The sequence below is a fragment of the Salvelinus fontinalis genome, chromosome 11 (assembly GCF_029448725.1).
Source record: "Salvelinus fontinalis isolate EN_2023a chromosome 11, ASM2944872v1, whole genome shotgun sequence".
In the NCBI taxonomy this organism is placed as follows: domain Eukaryota; kingdom Metazoa; phylum Chordata; class Actinopteri; order Salmoniformes; family Salmonidae; genus Salvelinus; species Salvelinus fontinalis.
Genome location: NC_074675.1, coordinates 44,149,991 through 44,168,945, shown reverse-complemented (window position 1 = coordinate 44,168,945; position 18,955 = coordinate 44,149,991). Strand labels below are relative to the sequence as shown.

The following is an 18,955-nucleotide window of genomic DNA, read 5'->3' as shown; positions in this document are numbered from 1 at the left end:
AATCTAACCACCTCTCGCTGGTTTTGTGTTCATGTTACCCGATGAAATTGCTGTACAATATGATCTTGTTTCCATCTAATGCACATTCAGATGTAATAAATCAACACTGCAGAGCTGTCCCTGTCCTCTGCTGTGCCCTGATTGTATTACTGTTGATGATATCTGGAAATGTGCATGTACAACCCTGGCCCATCTACTGTTGCTAGCCCCAATTCTGACTAGTGCTCTGATATCTGCTTCACTGATTTCTGCTCTCGTAAAAGCCTGGGTTTTCTGCATGTTAATTAACACTAGAAGCTTATTACCTAGAATGGATCAAATTAAAGTGTGGGTTCACAGCTCCAATCCAAATGTGTAGTCATTTCTGAGACGTGGTTAAGGAAGAGCATTTTGAATACTGATGTTAACACTTTCTGGTTATAACCTTTTTCGGCAAGACAGATCTTCCAAAAGTGGGAGAGTGGCACTTTACCAAGGATAAACTTCAGTGCTCGGTTGTCTCCACCAAGTCTGTCCCCAAACAATTTGATTTGCTGGTTTTAAGCATTAAACTTTCAAATAGCTTTTTGTTGACTGTTGCTGGGTGCTATCGTCCTCCATCAGCCCCGGCCTGTATCCTACCTGCCCTAAGCCCTCTCCTGGCCCCTTACACTAACTCTGAATTTGTCCTGCTAGGTGACCTAAACTGAGACATTCTTAAACCACCTGACAAGTCCTACAGCAATGGGACACCCTAAATATTTCTCAGATTATTACCAATCCCACAAGGTATGACTCCAACCACCCAGAAAAGACTACTCTCCTCAACGTTATCCTTAGAAATAATCCTGATGGGTAATAGTCTGTTTCCTGTAATGACCTTAGTGATCACTGTTTTACAGCCTGTGTTCGTAATGGCTCAGTGAAACGACCTGTCCTGATTTTATCATAGACGCTTGCTAAAAAACTTTAATGAGCAAGCCTTCCTTCATGAACTGGTCTCTGTAAAATGGTATAGAATCAGCTTGACGACGCTCTGACGAAGACCCCTGGACCTTCTTTTTGATATAAAGAAAATGAGAATTCAAAACCGGTTCAGTCCCTGGTGCGACTGTGATCTTGCAGAGTTACTCCACCTGAAGAATTGCATTTGGCGAAAGGCTCGGCACACGCATACTCACACGCGCATACTGACTCGCTCTCGTTCAGGCAAATGAGAAATAAGTGCACTCAGGCTATCCGGAAGGCCAAAGTTAGTTACTTTTAGGAGCAGTTTTCTTTCTGTGGGTCTAACCCCAAGAAGTCCTGGAAAACAGTTAAAGACCTGGAGAATAAACCCTCCTCACAGCTGCCCATGTCCCTTAATGTTGTTGATGTGATTGTTACTTACAATAAGCACATGACTGAGCTCTTTAATCACAACTTCATTAAGTCAGGATTCCTATTTGACTCAGCCTTGCCTGTCCAACATTTCCTCATCTCCCACCCCTTCTAATGCAACTAGCCCCGATTCTCCTCTTTTCCCCCTGCCCCGCTACAAAGTTTCTCCTTGCAGGCGGTCACTAGTCCGAGGTGCTAAAGGAGCTCCTTAAACTTGACCCCCAAAAAACATCTGGGTTTAGGTTCTTAAGGTTGCTGCCCGTATCATCACCAAGCCTATCTCTGACCGTTTTGAACCTGTCTCTCCTCTTTGGGGGAGGTTCACATTTCTTGGAAGGCAGCCACGGTTCATCCTTTATTTTTAAAGGGGAGATCAAGCTGATCCTAACTGTTATATGCTTGTTTTTTATTTTTGCCCTGTTCATCAAACGTGTTGGAAAAATATGGTATGCAATCTGATTTCCGCTCAGGTTATGGATGTCACAGCAACCTTAACCTCTAACGCCTCACAAACCCGGATCCGGTATCCCCCCCATCAAAAAAGCTGACTAGCATAGCCTAGCCTAAAGCCACAGGGATATCATATAATAAAATGTTCATGAAATCAAATCAAGTCCAAGACACCAAATGAAAGATACACATCTTGTGAATCCAGCCATCATTTCTGATTTTTAAAATGTTTTACAGGGAAGACACAATATATAATCTATTAGCTAACCACGTTAGCAAAAGACACAATTTTTTTTACTCCATCTGTAGCTATCACAAATTCGACCAAATAAAGATATAAATAGCCACTAACCAAGAAACAACTTCATCAGATGACAGTCTGATAACATATTTATTGTATAGCATATGTTTTGTTAGAAAAATGTGCATATTTCAGGTATAAATCATAGTTGCTGCAATGGTAAACTATCTCAACTCTCACCAAAGCGACTAGAATAACTACAGAGACCATCGTGTATTACCTAATTACTCATCATAAAACATTTCTTAAAAATACACAGCGTACAGCAGATGAAAGACACAGATCTTGTGAATCCAGCCAATATTTCATATTTTCTAAGTGTTTTACAGCGAAAACACAATATAGCGTTATATTAGCTTACCACGATAGCAAACATCACAACAGCATTGATTCAAGGCAAAAATAGCGATAACGTATAAACCACCAAAATATATAAATTTTTTCACTAACCTTCTCAGAATTCTTCAGATGACAGTCCTATAACATCATATTACACAATGCATATAGAGTTTGTTCGAAAATGTGCATATTTAGCGGCACAAATCGTGCTTATACAATGTGATTAGTGGCCAAAACTTCAAGCAATCTGTCCGGCGCCATCTTGGAGAGGCACCTATTCTAATCGAAAACTATTCATAAACTTGACAAAAAAAATACAGGTTGGACAGCAATTGAAAGACAAATTAGTTCTTAATGCAATCGCTGGGTTACATTTTTAAAATTAACGTTACTTCAAGCATACAGCGTGCGCTAAAGCGAGACCGCACTGAAATTCATTGCGGAATTATTATTTGACATTTGTCAACATAAATACGAATTAACGACATAAAGATTGCTTACTATTTGCCGAGCTTCCATCAGAATCTTGGGCAAGGTGTCCTTTCTCCAGAACAATCGTCTTTTGGTTGAAAGATGTCCTCTTCTCATGTGGAAAAAGCAGCTAACGATAGCCACCCACTGGAGAGGTGCCCAACTAGTGAAAGCGCGTCACAAAGAAATCCAGGAAAATCGCAATAAACTGATATAAACTGCTATAAGTCGGTTTAAATTAACTACCTTATGATGTCTTTAACAACTATAACGAATAAAAACATGACCGGAGATATAGAACTGCTAAAACGAAAGCTTTGCAGGAGCCAACTGTGATGTCTCTGCTGCGCCAGGCGCCCCGTTGAAAAGAACGGTACTTCCGTTCCACGGTCTTATATAGTGCCCCAGATTGCGCAATCCACTCCATTCAAATTCTCCCCGCTTACTGACATCTAGAGGAAGGCGTATGCAGTGCTTGTAGCCCGATGGCTTACATGGGGACTTATAAACTGGCCTCAGAACAGGGACCTCGATTTCTGAAATCTCACTCCCTGGCAGGAAATGTGCTGCAGAATGAGTTCTGTTTCACTCAGATAAATAATTCAAACGGTTTTAGAAACTAGAGTGTTTTCCATCCAATAGTAATAATAATATGCATATTGTACGAGCAAGAATTGAGTACGAGGCAGTTTAATTTGGGAACGAATTTTTACAAAGTCGAAATGGCGCCCCAATAGTGTCAAGAAGTTTTAATGGTCCTCAATGATGTCACCATTGCCCTTGATTCTAAGCAATGTTGTGCTGCTATTTTTATTGACTTGGCCAAAGCTTTTGAGACGGTAGACCATTCCATTCTTGTGGGCCGGCTAAGGAGTATTGATGTCTCTGAGGGGTCTTTGTTCTGGTTTGATAACTACCGCTCTCAAAGAGTTCTGACTTTATACACTGCACATCTGCTGTCTCAGCCACTGCCTGTCGCCAAGGGCGTACCCCAAGGTTTGATCCTAGGCCCCACACTCTTGTCAGTTTACTTCAACAACATTGCTCAGGCAATAGGAAACCATTTATATGCAGATAGTCTTATACTCAGCTGGCCCCTCCCCGGATTATTAAACTCTCTACAACAAATCTTCCCTAGTGTCCAACAAGCTTTCTCTGCTCGTAACCTTGTTCTGAACACCTCCAAAACAAAGGTCATGTGGTTTGGTAAGAAGAATTCCCCTCTCCAAACAGGTGTGATTTACTACCTCTGAGGGTTTAGAGCTTGAGCTTCACTTCATACAAGTACTTGGGAGTATGGCTAGACGGTACACTGTCCTTCTCTCAGCACATATCAAAGCTGCAGGCTGAAGTTAAATCTAGACTTGGTTTCCTCTATTGTAATCGCTCCTCTTCCACCCCAGCTGCCAAACTAACCCTGATTCAGATGACCATCCTACCCATGCTAGATTACGGAAACGTAATTTATAGATTAGCAGGAAAGGGTGCTCTCGAGCGGTTGGATGTTCTTTACCATTCGGCAATCAGATTTGCCACCAATGCTCCTTATAGGACACATCACTGCACTCTATACTCCTCTGTAAACTGATCATCTCTGTATACCCGTCGCAAGACCCACTGGTTGATGCTTATTTATAAAACCCTCTTAGGCCTCACTCCCCCCTATCTGAGATATCTACTGCAGTTCTCATCCTCCACATACAACACCCGTTCTGCCAGTCACATTCTGGTAAAGGTCCCCTAAGCACACACATCCCTGGGTTGCTCGTCTTTTCAGTTCGCTGCAGCTAGCGACTGGAACGAGCTGCAACAAACACACAAACTGGACAGTTTGATCTCAATCTCTTCATTCAAAGACTCAATCATGGACACTCTTACTGACAGTGGCTGCTTCGCGGGATTTATCGTTATCTCGACCTCCTTTCTCTTTGCAGTTGTCTGTGCCCAATAATGTTTGTACCACGTTTTGTGCTGCTACCATGTTGCTACCATGCTGTGTTGCTACCTTGATATGTTGTCTTAAGTCTCTCTTTATGTAGTGTTGTCTCGTCGTGATGTGTGTGTTGTCCTATATTATTATTTTTTTTAAATATCCCAGCCCTGTCCCCGCAGGAGGCCTTTTGGTAGGCTGGATATTGTAAATAAGAATTTGTTCTTAACTGACTTGCCTAGTTAAATAAAATAGTGTAGTTACCCCTCCAAATGAGATGAAATGGGCAATGGAGCCCATTGTACATTGATAAAGCACTAAGTAAATGTCCAATCTGTACTGGTTATGGTTATACTGCTCATGCTAATCTGTAAAGACTAACAAAAGCGAAAAGAATTGAAATGGAGCTGAAAGGAAAATTGAAGAGAAACTACTATCAGTAAATACATATACACATGCAGACTAGCTGGCAGTCTTGCTGCAAAGCCCCCTGGGATGTAGAGAATGACAAACGGGTGTCTGAAAGGGTCACCTGAGCTGAAGCGCAGGTTGTTTGTCCTGATCAGCCAGATGGGAACTAAGTGTGTCGTGGTGTGCTGCTGGGTGGATCCAAGTCTTTGGGATGTGTATTTGTATCGAATATAAACACAGGGTTTCTGGTATCGACGTTGCGTCAGATTATTGGCGGAAATTGTCTTCATGTTTTATAATGAGATCCCATGAGAGAGCGCTGCATTTCATGTAGTGTCTTGGCACTGGCAGTGTTGAGTTGTAAGCAGCAGCAACAGATTCCAATTCCCATTAGTGCCGATGTCTTGTACACACACACAAAGGGCTTTCTGTTTGTAATCTTAAGGTAGCCTTGATGAATATGCATGGTAATATACCTAATTATATTAGAGCCATGCTAGGAAATGAACTGCTACCTTGAGACTTGGTGCTGTTGTCACATTCACATGACCTTTTTTTATTAAAGGAGAGGGGAGAATCACTCCCTTTCCTATTCAAGGCTTTATTGACATACACATTAGAAACAGTGGAAGATCGGTGAGAAGCGAGCACACAGGGACACACGGCTCCCCAGATATTTTATATATCCTTGAGGGACTCTATGCACACACTGGCATTTGTTACATAGGACACGTCACACCTTTACAAGTGACGCCTGCGTTGAGTGAAAAGCTGATTTTTCTCCCCTTCGTTTCAGTGTGTAAGGATCCACCCTATAAAGTGGAGGAGTCTGGATACGCAGGCTTCATCTTGCCCATTGAAGTTTACTTCAGAAATAAGGTACATTTAACAAGGATTTGACACGTATTGCTTACTAAAGATCCCAAGCTGTGAACATACGGCTTAACCAGATTTATGTACCATTGGTGACCATGATCATCCCACGTTTTTTAATCTATATCTATTAATCTCAATCTATGTTGAGCATTTGAAAAATGTCACATTTAATGTGGTCAGTGCAGATGTTAATCTTTATGAATTCCATATGGTTAACAAATTTACCTTTTTGTATGAATGTTTACCATTTTGGACTTTAGTACGCAACTGACTTCACTCCTTTCTTTTGTTCCTACGGATGTCCCACTGTTCTTCACAGGAAGAACCTAAGAAAGTGCGCTTCGACTACGACCTGTTCCTACACCTGGACGGCCACCCGCCTGTCAATCACCTGCGCTGCGAGAAGCTCACCTTCAACAACCCCACGGAGGAGTTCCGCAGGAAGCTGCTCAAAGCCGGCGGGGTACGACAAGACTGGAGGGTGGGGGAGGAACATCTCAATAGCAGGTGTTTGTCCTATTAGCCTTAAGCATGGGTAGCCATACTGGATATACAGGCTTGCTCCATCCCTGCTTGAACACCTGATTGAGGTCATCATCAGGACCGGGGCTGGCGCAAAGCCCTGAATATCCAGTATGGCCACCCATGCTTAAGGCTGTTGAGATAAACACCACCCTGGAGAGGTAAACGATTTAAATGACAATTCAGAAGTTGAATAAGACCAATGAGTAGCTCTTTTAAAAAACAACCTTGACCTTGCTGGCAACTAGGTATCATCCATGTCGGTCACACATCAGACCTGCCATTGGCAGGAAAAAGGGCGTATCAGGTCAGCCATTGGCAGGCAAACCACTCTCTCTGTCATGTTTTATGACTGGAACGAAGTGCATTTTTGTTTATACACATGTTTATTCTTTCTTCCCAGTGACCTCCAGAAAGCCTTGTGTGCCCACATAGGAATGTCAATTTTGGAATAGATTTCTTAATTATTTCAGTGCACAATATCTTCAGAAACTTATGGAATTTGCAAGATCAGGGGTGTGTTTTTATTTTTAGCAGGCCCCCCTGCCATGCTCATTCCAGTAACACACCAATGCTTTATGGCTGTGCGCACAACACCGTGCACCTTAATGTAGATTGGATGCCTTTTCAGAGGAAATGAATACGATTGGCAACAGATGTGCACTGAATGTGATGTGGTTTAATTGAGAGACTGGTTTGTCAGGCACATTTCTTCAGCCCACTGGATGTTTTCAGGCCTTCTCCAATACAGCTGATTGCTGTGTGTACACTGACATGCTTTTTGTGTGTCCACAGCAACGGGATCCTAACAAAAGAAGTTTGGAAGACTCTAAAGTAAGACATGTGAACTAGCGTTCTCTTCAAATTGAAACATTTACATACGAATGTGTTGACATTGTAGCTTCCCCAATGCTATGACTCTCTCACTATGGCAATATAGACTTCTAAGCATGACCCACAGTCAAATGTGGGACCTGTATCCAATACGCACAGTTGGATGAGCTTCTATTATTTCTGAGACTTTCCGCATGTTGTTGACCCAGTGTTTCCTCTGCCATTGTAAAGGCGTAACCCACCCCGTGCCTTGCTCTATTGTCCCCCTCTTCTATTGGAGAAAGGGTAATGGAAAGACCGGAAGGTGGGGAAAGTTGTATGAAAGGAAATGCTTACTAAGTTGTTTTGGTGCTGACTCACAGCTCATTTCAACTGCAGGGCACTGGAGCTTCCGAGAAACAGGCCGCGTGTTCTCAGTGGCGCTTTAACCCTTTGTTAACCTCTTGCTGCTAGGCAAGACATGAAACATTCATTCTTCCCTCGGCTGCTATGTTGAAGTGACACCGCAAACGAATGCACCCTCAAATTTAGACCCACAGTGAAGCAGCTGTGTTGTCTTTCCTTCGCGTGCTCACTGTCATTCCATGCAAAGCGATGACTGTCTGTGAGGGACTCCAGGAGTAACGTGCAGTGTTAAGTGCTCGAATGTTAAGTTTACTGCTCTTGGGATCGGCAAGACCGCTACAATAATACGTTTGCCTCGCTTAAGTTTTTGTCCAAACTAAAGCGGTCTTAAGTTTCACACAGAATCCACTATTATAAGCAGGAAATAAGAAACTGTCCAATTGATGCAGTACTTTCAATTCAAATTAATTCATAAAGCTCTTCACTCCCAGACTGAGCACACAATAAGATACAAAACTCAGTTTTACACATGCTGATCAAGACAATATAATTCTGTTAATGTCTTTTTTTTATTGTGGTGTTTTATTGTCTTTACAATGTTGGTTCTGTTGTAGGTTTGATTCCCACATCTGCTACATTTTATATATTCAAATGGGTGTCACCTATGATCGATAAGTCACTTCGGATGAAGGCATCGGTTTAATGACCCCATTTTACTTCCAGGTGATGGTAATGCAGGAGGGCTCCACATCTCTGTTCGGCCAGCATCTCAAGCTGCCCACCCTCCCCAGCAGCTCCCTGACATTGACATTGTCTGATGCGAAGAAGAGCAAGGCCTTCCCGGGGTCAAAAGTCAGTGGCGGTCTCCAGGTACAGCCCGGGGCTAGACGGTCTCCCCGTCCTCCCTCTCTTCCCCAAAAATTCCCACTTCTTCGAAGTCTCGCCCAGCTTAATCCCTGCATAGTTGGCTAGGTTCAAAGATGTTGAGGGTAATAAAATGCAAATGAATTACTTAAAAATCATACAATGTGATTTTCTGGATTTTTGTTTTAGATTCCGTCTCACAGTTGAAGTGTACCTATGATAAAAAATTACAGACACCTACATGCTTTGTAAGTAGGAAAACCTGCAGAATTGGAAGTGTATGAAATACTTGTTCTCCCCACTGTACATGGGGTCTAACTGGCATGTTGCTTCCATTAAGGGTTATTTTTAGGCCCTTTAAATGGTATCATTTACCACGGCCCTTCAGAGACCACTCCTGCAAGGGCCGGGTTACGAAAGGCCCGGTGCACATGGAAATGGTTTCCAATCCAAACAGATTGTGTGATGGATTACTGATGGAGCAGAGGGGTCACACACACACTTCCCCTAACGTCCAATGGCAACCCACCTACTGTTGTCTCCTCTCGGTTCACTTGTACCCCACATGGCTTTGTTAAGTGTTACTGAATGCTATGGCAGTCTGCCTTTTTCTACTTGACTGTAAGTGCATTTTTATAGGCAAAACAAAACTGCTGAAACTCCGTTATTGCACATCACTCCAAAACAGCTCGAGTATTTTTTTATTAATCTAAGCAGAACTGTTATGTAAAGCGTTGTAATATTCTCTGTACATAGTGCTGAGTGGCAGGTCATTATTACAAGGAGACTAGTAAAGTACATAATGCACACATCCATATACTCAATTTAAAATGTTACCATCTTAAATAACATGGATTATATTTGCTGGTGCTTGGCATGAAAAGTTCTTTAGAACAGAGATCGTATTAACTTGCAAGGATTCCTGTGATACTCTTAGGACTGTAGCTCTTTGATATTCCACAACCGTTGACATGTGCAATTACGGGGTACCTTCGATTTTGCTCAGTTCATTCACTTTCATGGCCTCTATAGGTTTACATGTTCTGGGAGCATCTACTAACGTGCCAGTCTTTTGGTATCGGGAAAGGCGGCGGGGGGGGGGGGGCTGTTATTGATAGAGCATCACTTTATCTCCACCTTTTACTGGTCTTAAACAGTTTTGTGTGAGCGGGTTAGCAGCTAGATGTCCAAAAGGTCAAGGGGTCAGGAGCAGATCGACAAAATCAAAGGGTTTGGGCAGGTCGTAACACACCCCTACCGTCTAGATGTGCTTAATGGCTTTAAGACATCTATGAAATATTGACTGGGGGCCAGAAGGCGTGACCCCGGTCACGTTTAGTTGGAGAAAAGGAAATGCACTCGCTTCCACCTCCAGGTTTTTTTTCACCGTCCGCGCAAATTTTTAAGGTCGCGCTTACAGCTGTTGAGTCTTCCCTCCCTTCCCTCACATTCTGGACAAAACAAGTTCCCAGGTCTCTTCTCAAGCAAACTGGAATCACCTTTTTTTCTTTTATCTTGTTGTTCTAGAATAGACTCTTCTTTGACACAGCAGTACAAGAGCCCCAGGGTGGCACAATGGCTTTCTCTAAAATGAATGAACACTGATTATTAGGATTCCTTTGATATGCTATGGCCAGACTTTACATTGTCTTTGCTCATTTAGTTGTCAGGGGTGTATAGATTTGAGCATTGTAATCAAGCCCCCTTCGCTAGAAGCTAAGTAAATTGTCCCCCAGTAGAGTATTTCATTTTTTTCCGATTTTGACCCCAATAAATCTCACTGTGACGTGGCAAAAGTCTAATTTCATTATCCCTACACATTTCCCTGTAATATCTAGTCAACAGTCTAGACTCTCGACTAATTTCAGTGGTACGTACAGTGCCTTCAGAAAGTATTCATACCCCTTGACTTATTCCACATTTTGTTGTTACATCCTGAATTCAAAATTAATACCAAGAAAAATCTCACCCATCTACACACACATAATGACAGGGAAAACCATGTTTTTAGAAAAGTTTGCACATTTATTGAAAATGAAATACAGATATCTAATATACATATGTATCCACGAGTCAATACATGTTAGAATCCCCTTTGGCAGCGATTTTACAGCTGTTAGTCTTTCTGGGTAAATCTAAAGGCATTCCACACCTGGATTGTACAATACTCCCAGTGTCTGTTGGAAAGCAGATTGAACTAGGTTTCCCTCTAGGATTTGCCTGTTTAGCTCTATTCAGTTTATTTTTATGCTAAAATAAATCCTTAGACCTTGACGATGACAAGCATACACATAAAACGATGCAGCCACCACCATGCTGGTTTTGCCACAAACACAACCATTTGTGTTTAGGACACAGTTCATTTCTTTGCCACATTGTTTTCAGTTTTACTTTAGTGCCTTCTTGCAAACAGGATGCATGTTTTGAAATATTGTCATTCTGCACAGGCTTCCTCTTCACATTTGTCAATTAGGTTATTATTGTGGAGTAACTAGAATGTTTTTGATACATCCTCAGTTTTCTCTTAACACAGCCACTAAACTGTTTTTAAAGTCACTATTGGCCTCATGGTGAAATCCCTGAGTGGTTTCTTTCCTCTCCGGCAACTGAGTTAGGAAGGACTTCTGTATCTTAGCAGTGATTGGGTGTATTCATATACCATCCAAAGTGTAATTAATAACTTCACCATGCTCAAAGGGATATTCAATGTCTGCTTTAAAAAATGTTATCCATTACCAATAGGTGCCCTTCTTTTATTAGGCAGTGGAAAACTTCTCTGGTCTTTGTGGTTGATTCTGGGTTTGAAATTCACTGCTTGACTGAGGAACCTTACAATTATCTGTATGTGTGGGGTACAAAAATGAGGTAGTCATTCAAAAATCATGTTAACACCTATTGCACACAGTAAGTCCACACAACTTATCATGTGACTTGTTAATAATGCCGAGTTTTACTCCTGAACTTATTTAGGCTTGCCGTAACAAAGGGGTTGCATACTTATTGACTCAAGACATTTCAGCTTTTTATTCATTAGTAAAAATGTATAAACAATTCCAATTTGACATTGTGGGGTTATTGTGTGTTGGCCATTGACATCTTAATTGAATCAATTTTAAATTCAGGCTGTAACAACACAAGATGTGGAAAAGTCAAGGGGTGTGAATACTTTCTGAAGGCGCTGTATGTACAAAAGGCCTTGAGGTCAAGAAGTTAGTTTTCGGCCCCTACCATCTGCCCTGGATCCCGGGAGTTACTATTAGCCAAGCTTTTTGACCCACGTTGTTGCTAATCGCCAGCGTGTCAAAAAGACTAATTAGGTGTTTGCCCTGTCGTGTCCACTGACCCTGAAGTGGGATTTCTCCATTCATCAACTTCCCTCTTGCCAGTGCGTAATCCTTGGAGCATTAGTTAGGGCTGAATTAACCTTTCGTTATTTACAAAGCTTATGCAATGTTATATGTAATCCAAATGGTTTAAGATGTTTCACTAACTATCAATGTTAAACTATCCACTAAACTTAAAGGTAGCGCTAAAGCCAACTCAAGCATGTTGTTGCAAATCAAGAGTCAAAGTTGATAGGATCCTATAGATGGTCTATCATCAAGTTATCTAAATAAATTGAGACCTAATCTTTGGCCTGTGCTTTTTGCCGCAGGACAGCTCCAAAGGAACTGGCGCCCTCCTCACCACCACCACCACTACTAACAGTAGCAGCTCATCCAAGCTACACAAACCCTCAAAGGACCACAAAGACAAGCCTTCAAAAGAGACCAAAAGTGCCTTCCGAGACTGTGGCAGGGAACCCAGCAAAGCCTCCAAAGATTTCTCCAAGAAACCCAAAGAGAACCAGCCTCTTCTTCGTGACAACCCCCCCATCCCCAAGATGGGCTTCAAGGAGCCAAAGGCCATGTCCAAGGAGCACCGGCAGGACGGGGGCTATTTGCACGGGGCCGGGTCTGGGGCGGGGACTAACAAGCGACTGTCTGTCACTGACTGCGAGGACCACATGACCAAAAAGCGCAAGAAAAACTTAGCTGAATTGTCGCTAAAACCGTCAGGGGGCTCGTCCCTTTCGCACGCCCAGTCCCACCACTCAGATAAGAAACTGCTGAAGGACAAATCCCAGGTGCAGCCCGCTAAACTGCGGGTGGACGGCCGCGAGGTGCTGGGGGAGCGCAGAAAGGCGTCGACGCTGCCGCCGTTCCCAGAGCTGATGGACGCTAACTACTCTGACATGGAGGACAATATGTCCACCAAATCAGAGGTGAGTGAAGGATTTTTGTACTTGGTGTTTTTGTTGGTTGGTGTGGTCTGTCTTGACCACATTGGAAGTAAGTGTTGAATTATAGTTTCATGTCTTCTGGCCTTTACTTTGTAGCTCCTATAATTATTTGAGTTTTAAAAAAGGATTGATGCAGGGATGAGTAATTCCACTCCTCGTGGCCAGTGTCTGATGGTTTTCATCTCTTCCTTCAAACCAGTGAGTAAGTGAAAACCAGATGTATATTTTGGAAACCAGGTGTACCTTTTGAGCAATCCATGACATTAATGGATCGATGAATTGTTCCATTGTTTTCTGCTACTGTTACGGCTTCACATGCAGGAACAACAGAGAGGAGGCAATCTTAAACATGGTGGGTATTCAGCTGCATACGGTCTGCTTTTGTTTGGATGATGGTAACAATAAATGGATACCTCCGAAATCTCCATGAATTTCCCACCCGGTGCTCCATTTTGACAAAGTCCAAAAAGCTGCCCATGCCAAGCGACTACAATGTTTGCAGGTTTAGAATGTTCTGCAGGATGCAGGATGCAGTTGTGTCACTGTTGCATTCTGAAGAGAGCGAAAAACGGACAATTTGCTACTCTACGCAAAGAATTAGAGTTCTGGGCATGCTTTTTCTGTACTGCATTCTCGTTCCTTTGGAAGCGTCATGTTGCTGATGGAGTCAAGATGGGGGGGGGGGGGGGGGGGAATCTGAAATACCCCCCCTCTCTTTCACATTGGCCATGTCCCAATACCTGTACTTGCATTCTAAACTGCATGCATTTTGGGTATGCACATTTTTTTTATATAGTATGTGAAATTTTGAAAATGTATGCTTTTAAGTGCCAGGATGTCATACCCATTTCGGCTTTTCATCTAGTAGAATTCGCTGCACACGTGAGAACGAGAATAGTTTTTCGATATCAACGTGTTTGACAACCGCTGATAATCAACTATACCAAAATGAATGAATGGCGGCAATCAACTCAATTGTTCATTAATTGCACATTCTCAGTAAGATGATACTAGTATGCTGATATTTGTTGCTTACTGCATTTTTTTTTTACTGAACAGTACGTTCTAAACAGTATGTAGTATGATTACTACACAGTATGCAGTTTAAGTAAGTGGCAAGCCTAGATTTCAGACACGACTCCTGCCGCTTATTTAAAACTTGAAATGAATGCGTAGGTCTTTCAGAGGGTTGCCAGCTCCTCACGTGTTCCGTGAAGAAACTCAACACAAAGCAGGGACTGTTTTACTAGCAGAAAAGCAAGCTGGGTTTTACGACACCCAAGGAGAATGGGAACAGGACGCCATGAATAGCCAAGAGTTCCTCTTTAATCTTTTGCCTTTAGAAAGGAGGAAAAAGGGGCCAAACATTCTGCATTTATGGCAGAAAGCATCTCATTGTCCTTCTCTGTTTGCTTTCAACTGTTCTTTCATGCCCATGGCGTGTTCACTGGCCCCACTCCAAATACATTACACACACACACACCACCACACACACACACACACACACACACACACACACACACACACACACACACAGGCGCTAATCTCCCTTAACCATTTCCCTGCCAGAACCAGCAGAGGCATTGCAACCTAAAGCCAAACGTGTCCACGGGGTGGTGTTGGTGGGGGGATGTAGGAGCTGTGTGTGTGTGTGATGGTGGGGATTTACCCTACAGTACTGGTCTTAAATGGGAAGTATGGTGGGTGCAGGGTGAGTGGCGACAAATGCCAGGTGCTCGGTCCTCTCCACGGGCTGCCGTGACGACCCTGGTGGCCCAGTCCTGGCTAGTCCTACTCGTGTTCTTTTGATCTGGGCTTCCGCCATGCTGTGTAGGCCTGGGGGAAACAAGGAACCACCAAAGTGGAGGGAGAGAGTAGTAAGAAGAGCGGAAAGCCTCAAGGCCCCTCCAGTACACATGGCTAGATCATATGTACGGACTCGTAAGGACAGGCTAACTTCCCTGTCATGTAATTGAGACACAGGCTCCGCATCACGGATGTGTCCATTTGTTAGCGTTTGCCTAATTTTGTGCAACAGTAAACAAGATGGTCCCTCATCTATATGAAATGTGTAGGCTGTGTGCACGTCACCTTCCATGCTGTCCTGATCCTTTCTCCGAGAAACGGTAGTAGTTTGCGGCTGGTTTTGTGTTTGTGGAGTGCTACGCGTCTGCGAGTTAAAAGTAGTTTGTGTTAAATTGACCCACTACGCGACCAAACTGAAAGCTCACAGATCCTTAATTCACATCGAAACTGCCTTGTTGGCTCAACCTCCTGCTGAATCGAGTCCAGCGACGTTCATCTTGTGTCGGTCTCGCACTTTGGGACCCTCTTTCAGAGAAGAGAGGGCAGATTGATTGGAGCAACTTAATACTAAAGTCATGTTTATTGTCCTTTAAGAGGGCTGCTTTGGTGACTTTGAGCAAGGCAAGACAAAAGCCCCTAAAGCAGAGTGGCGGTGAGATTTACGACGTACTGAAGAAGCCTGGACCCATAAACCAATAGACCAGCTGCATGTTTGTTGTCTAAGTTGGCGGCCATTGAAGTTTCCATGCCTTTTGACCTCGCTCTGTGACTGTACCTAGAGTGGCTCTGTACCTAGGAAGGAATTGTGGAAGTTTCTAAGGGGCCAACTGTCTATTGGGAGGCTCGTGCTCGCTCTCTCTCTCAGCTCTTGCGCTCTCTCTCTCTCAATTCAATTCAAGGGGCTTTATTGGCATGGGAAACGTGTTAACATTGCCAAAGCAAGTGAGGTAGATATTATACAAAAGTGAAATAAACAATACAAATTAACAGTAAACATTACACATACAGAAGTTTCAAAACAATAAAGACATTACAAATATTATATTATATATGTACAGTGTTGTAACAATGTACAAATGGTTAAAGCACACAAGTTAAAATAAATAAGCATAAATATGGGTTGTATTTACAATGGTGTTTGTTCTTCACTGGTTGCCCTTTTCTTGTGGCAACAGGTCACAAAGCTTGCTGCTGTGATGGCACACTGTGGAATTTCTCCCAGTAGATATGGGAGTTTATCAAAATTTGATTTGTTTTCAAATTCTTTGTGGATCTGTGTAATCTGAGGGAAATATGTCTCTCTAATTTGGTCATACATTGGGCAGGAGGTTAGGAAGTGCAGCTCAGTTTCCACCTCATTTTGTGGGCAGTGTGCACAAAGCCTGTCTTCTCTTGAGAGCCATGTCTGCCTACGGCGGCCTTTCTCAATAGCAAGGCTATGCTCACTGAGTCTGTACATAGTCAAAGCTTTCCTTAAGTTTGGGTCAGTCACAGTGGTCAGGTATTCTGCCACTGTGTACTCTCTGTTTAGGGCCAAATAGCATTCAAGTTTGCTCTGTTTTTTTGTTAATTCTTTCCAATGTGTCAAGTAATTATCTTTTTGTTTTCTCATGATTTGGTTGGGTCTAATTGTGCTGTTGTCCTGGGGCTCTGTGGGGTGTGTTTGTGTTTGTGAACAGAGCCCTAGGACCAGCTTGCTTAGGGGACTCTTCTCCAGGTTCATCTCTCTGTAGGTGATGGCTTTGTTATGGAAGGTTTGGGAATTGCTTCCTTTTAGGTGGTTGTAGAATTTAAAGGCTCTTTTCTGGATTTTGATAATTAGTGGGTATCGGCCTAATTCTGCTCTGCATGCATTATTTGGTGTTCTACGTTGTACACGGAGGATATTTTTGCAGAATTCTGCATGCAGAGTCTCAATTTGGTGTTTGTCCCATTTTGTGAAATCTTGGTTGGTGAGCGGACCCCAGACCTCACAACCATAAAGGGCAATGGGCTCTATGACTGATTCAAGTATTTTTAGCCAGATCCTAATTGGTATGTTGAAATTTATGTTCCTTTTGATGGCATAGAAGGCCCTTCTTGCCTTGTCTCTCAGATCGTTCACAGCTTTGTGGAAGTTACCTGTGGTGCTGATGTTTAGGCCGAGGTATGTATAGTTTTTTGTGTGCTCTAGGGCAACGGTGTCTAGATGGAATTTGTGGTCTTGGCGACTGGACCTTTTTTAGAACACCATTATTTTGGTCTTACTGAGATTTACTGTCAGGGCCCTGGTCTGACAGAATCTGTGCAGAAGATCTAGGTGCTGCTGTAGGCCCTCCTTGGTTGGTGACAGAAGCACCAGATCATCAGCAAACAGTAGACATTTGACTTCGGATTCTAGTAGGGTGAGACCGGGTGCTGCAGACTGTTCTAGTGCACGCGCCAATTCGTTGATATATATGTTGAAGAGGGTGGGGCTTAAGCTGCATCCCTGTCTCACTCCACGACCCTGTGTGAAGAAATGTGTGTTTTTTGCCAATTTTAACCGCACACTTGTTGTTTGTGTACATGGATTTTATAATGTCGTATGTTTTACCCCCAACACCACATTCCATCAATTTGTATAGCAGACCCTCATGCCAAATTGAGTCGAAGGCTTTTTTGAAATCAACAAAGCATGAGAAGACTTTGCCTTTGTTTTGGTTTGTTTGGTTGTCAATTAGGGTGTGTAGGGTGAATACATGGTCTGTTGTACGGTAATTTGGTAAAAAGCCAATTTGACATTTGCTCAGTACATTGTGTTCATTGAGGAAATGTACGAGTCTGCTGTTAATGATAATGCAGAGTATTTTACCAAGGTTACTGTTGACGCATATTCCACGGTAGTTATTGGGGTCAAATTTGTCTCCACTTTTGTGGATTGGGGTGATCAGTCCTTGGTTCCAAATATTGGGGAAGATGCCAGAGCTAAGGACAATGTTAAAGAGTTTTAGTATAGCCAATTGGAATTTGTTGTCTGTATATTTGATCATTTCATTAAGGATACCATCAACACCACAGGCCTTTTTGGGTTGGAGGGTTTTTATTTTGTCCTGTAACTCATTCAAGGTAATTGGAGAATCCAGTGGGTTCTGGTAGTCTTTAATAGTTGATTCTAGGATGTGTATTTGATCATGTATATGTTTTTGCTCTTTATTCTTTGTTATAGAGCCAAAAAGATTGGAGAAGTGGTTTACCCATACATCTCCATTTTGGATAGATAATTCTTCGTGTTGTTTAGTGTTTTCCAATTTTCCCAGAATTGGTTAGAGTCTATGGATTCTTCAATTACATTGAGCTGATTTCTGACATGCTGTTCCTTCTTTTCCGTAGTGTATTTCTGTATTGTTTTAGTGATTCACCATAGTGAAGGCGTAGACTCAGGTTTTCCGGGTCTCTATGTTTTTGGTTGGACAGGTTTCTCAATTTATTTCTTAGATTTTTGCATTCTTCATCAAACCATTTGTCATTGTTGTTCATTTTCTTCGGTTTTCTATTTGAGATTTTTAGATTTGATAGGGAAGCTGAGAGGTCAAATATACTGTTAAGATTTTCTACTGCCAAGTTTACACCTTCACTATTGCCGTGGAACGTTTTTCCCAGGAAGTTGTCTAAAAGGGATTGGATTTGCTGTTGCCTAATTGTTTTTTGGTAGGTTTCCAAACTGCATTCCTTCCATCTATAGCATTTCTTAATGTTACTCAGTTCCTTTGGCTTTGATGCCTCATGATTGAGTATTGCTCTGTTCAAGTAGACTTCAAGTAGATTTTGCTGTGGTCTGATAGGGGTGTCAGTGGGCTGACTGTGAACGCTCTGAGAGACTCTGGGTTGAGATCAGTGATAAAGTAGTCTACAGTGCTACTGCCAAGAGATGAGCTATAGGTGTACCTACCATAGGAGTCCCCTCGAAGCCTACCATTGACTATGTACATACCCAGCGTGCGACAGAGCTGCAGGAGTTGTGACCCGTTTTTGTTGGTTATGTTGTCATAGTTGTGCCTAGGGGGGCATATGGGGGAGGGAATGCTGTCACCTGCAGGCAGGTGTTTGTCCCCCTGTGTGCTGAGGGTGTCAGGTTCGTGTCCAGTTCTGGCATTTAGGTCGCCACAGACTAATACATGTCCCTGGGCCTGGAAATGATTGATTT

General features: G+C 42.7%; 1 protein-coding gene across 1 annotated transcript in view; it reads left to right on the top strand.

Annotated features, from left to right (window-relative positions):
* Window positions 1-18,955, top strand: part of LOC129865770 (protein AF-9-like) — a 72,794-nt gene that overhangs the window by 28,514 nt on the left and 25,325 nt on the right. The window contains exons 3-7 of the mRNA XM_055938781.1: window positions 6,058-6,140; window positions 6,457-6,600; window positions 7,455-7,493; window positions 8,562-8,708; window positions 12,358-12,966. Of these exons, the coding sequence (XP_055794756.1) occupies window positions 6,058-6,140; window positions 6,457-6,600; window positions 7,455-7,493; window positions 8,562-8,708; window positions 12,358-12,966 (1,022 nt within the window). The remainder of the gene's footprint in view (window positions 1-6,057; window positions 6,141-6,456; window positions 6,601-7,454; window positions 7,494-8,561; window positions 8,709-12,357; window positions 12,967-18,955) is intronic.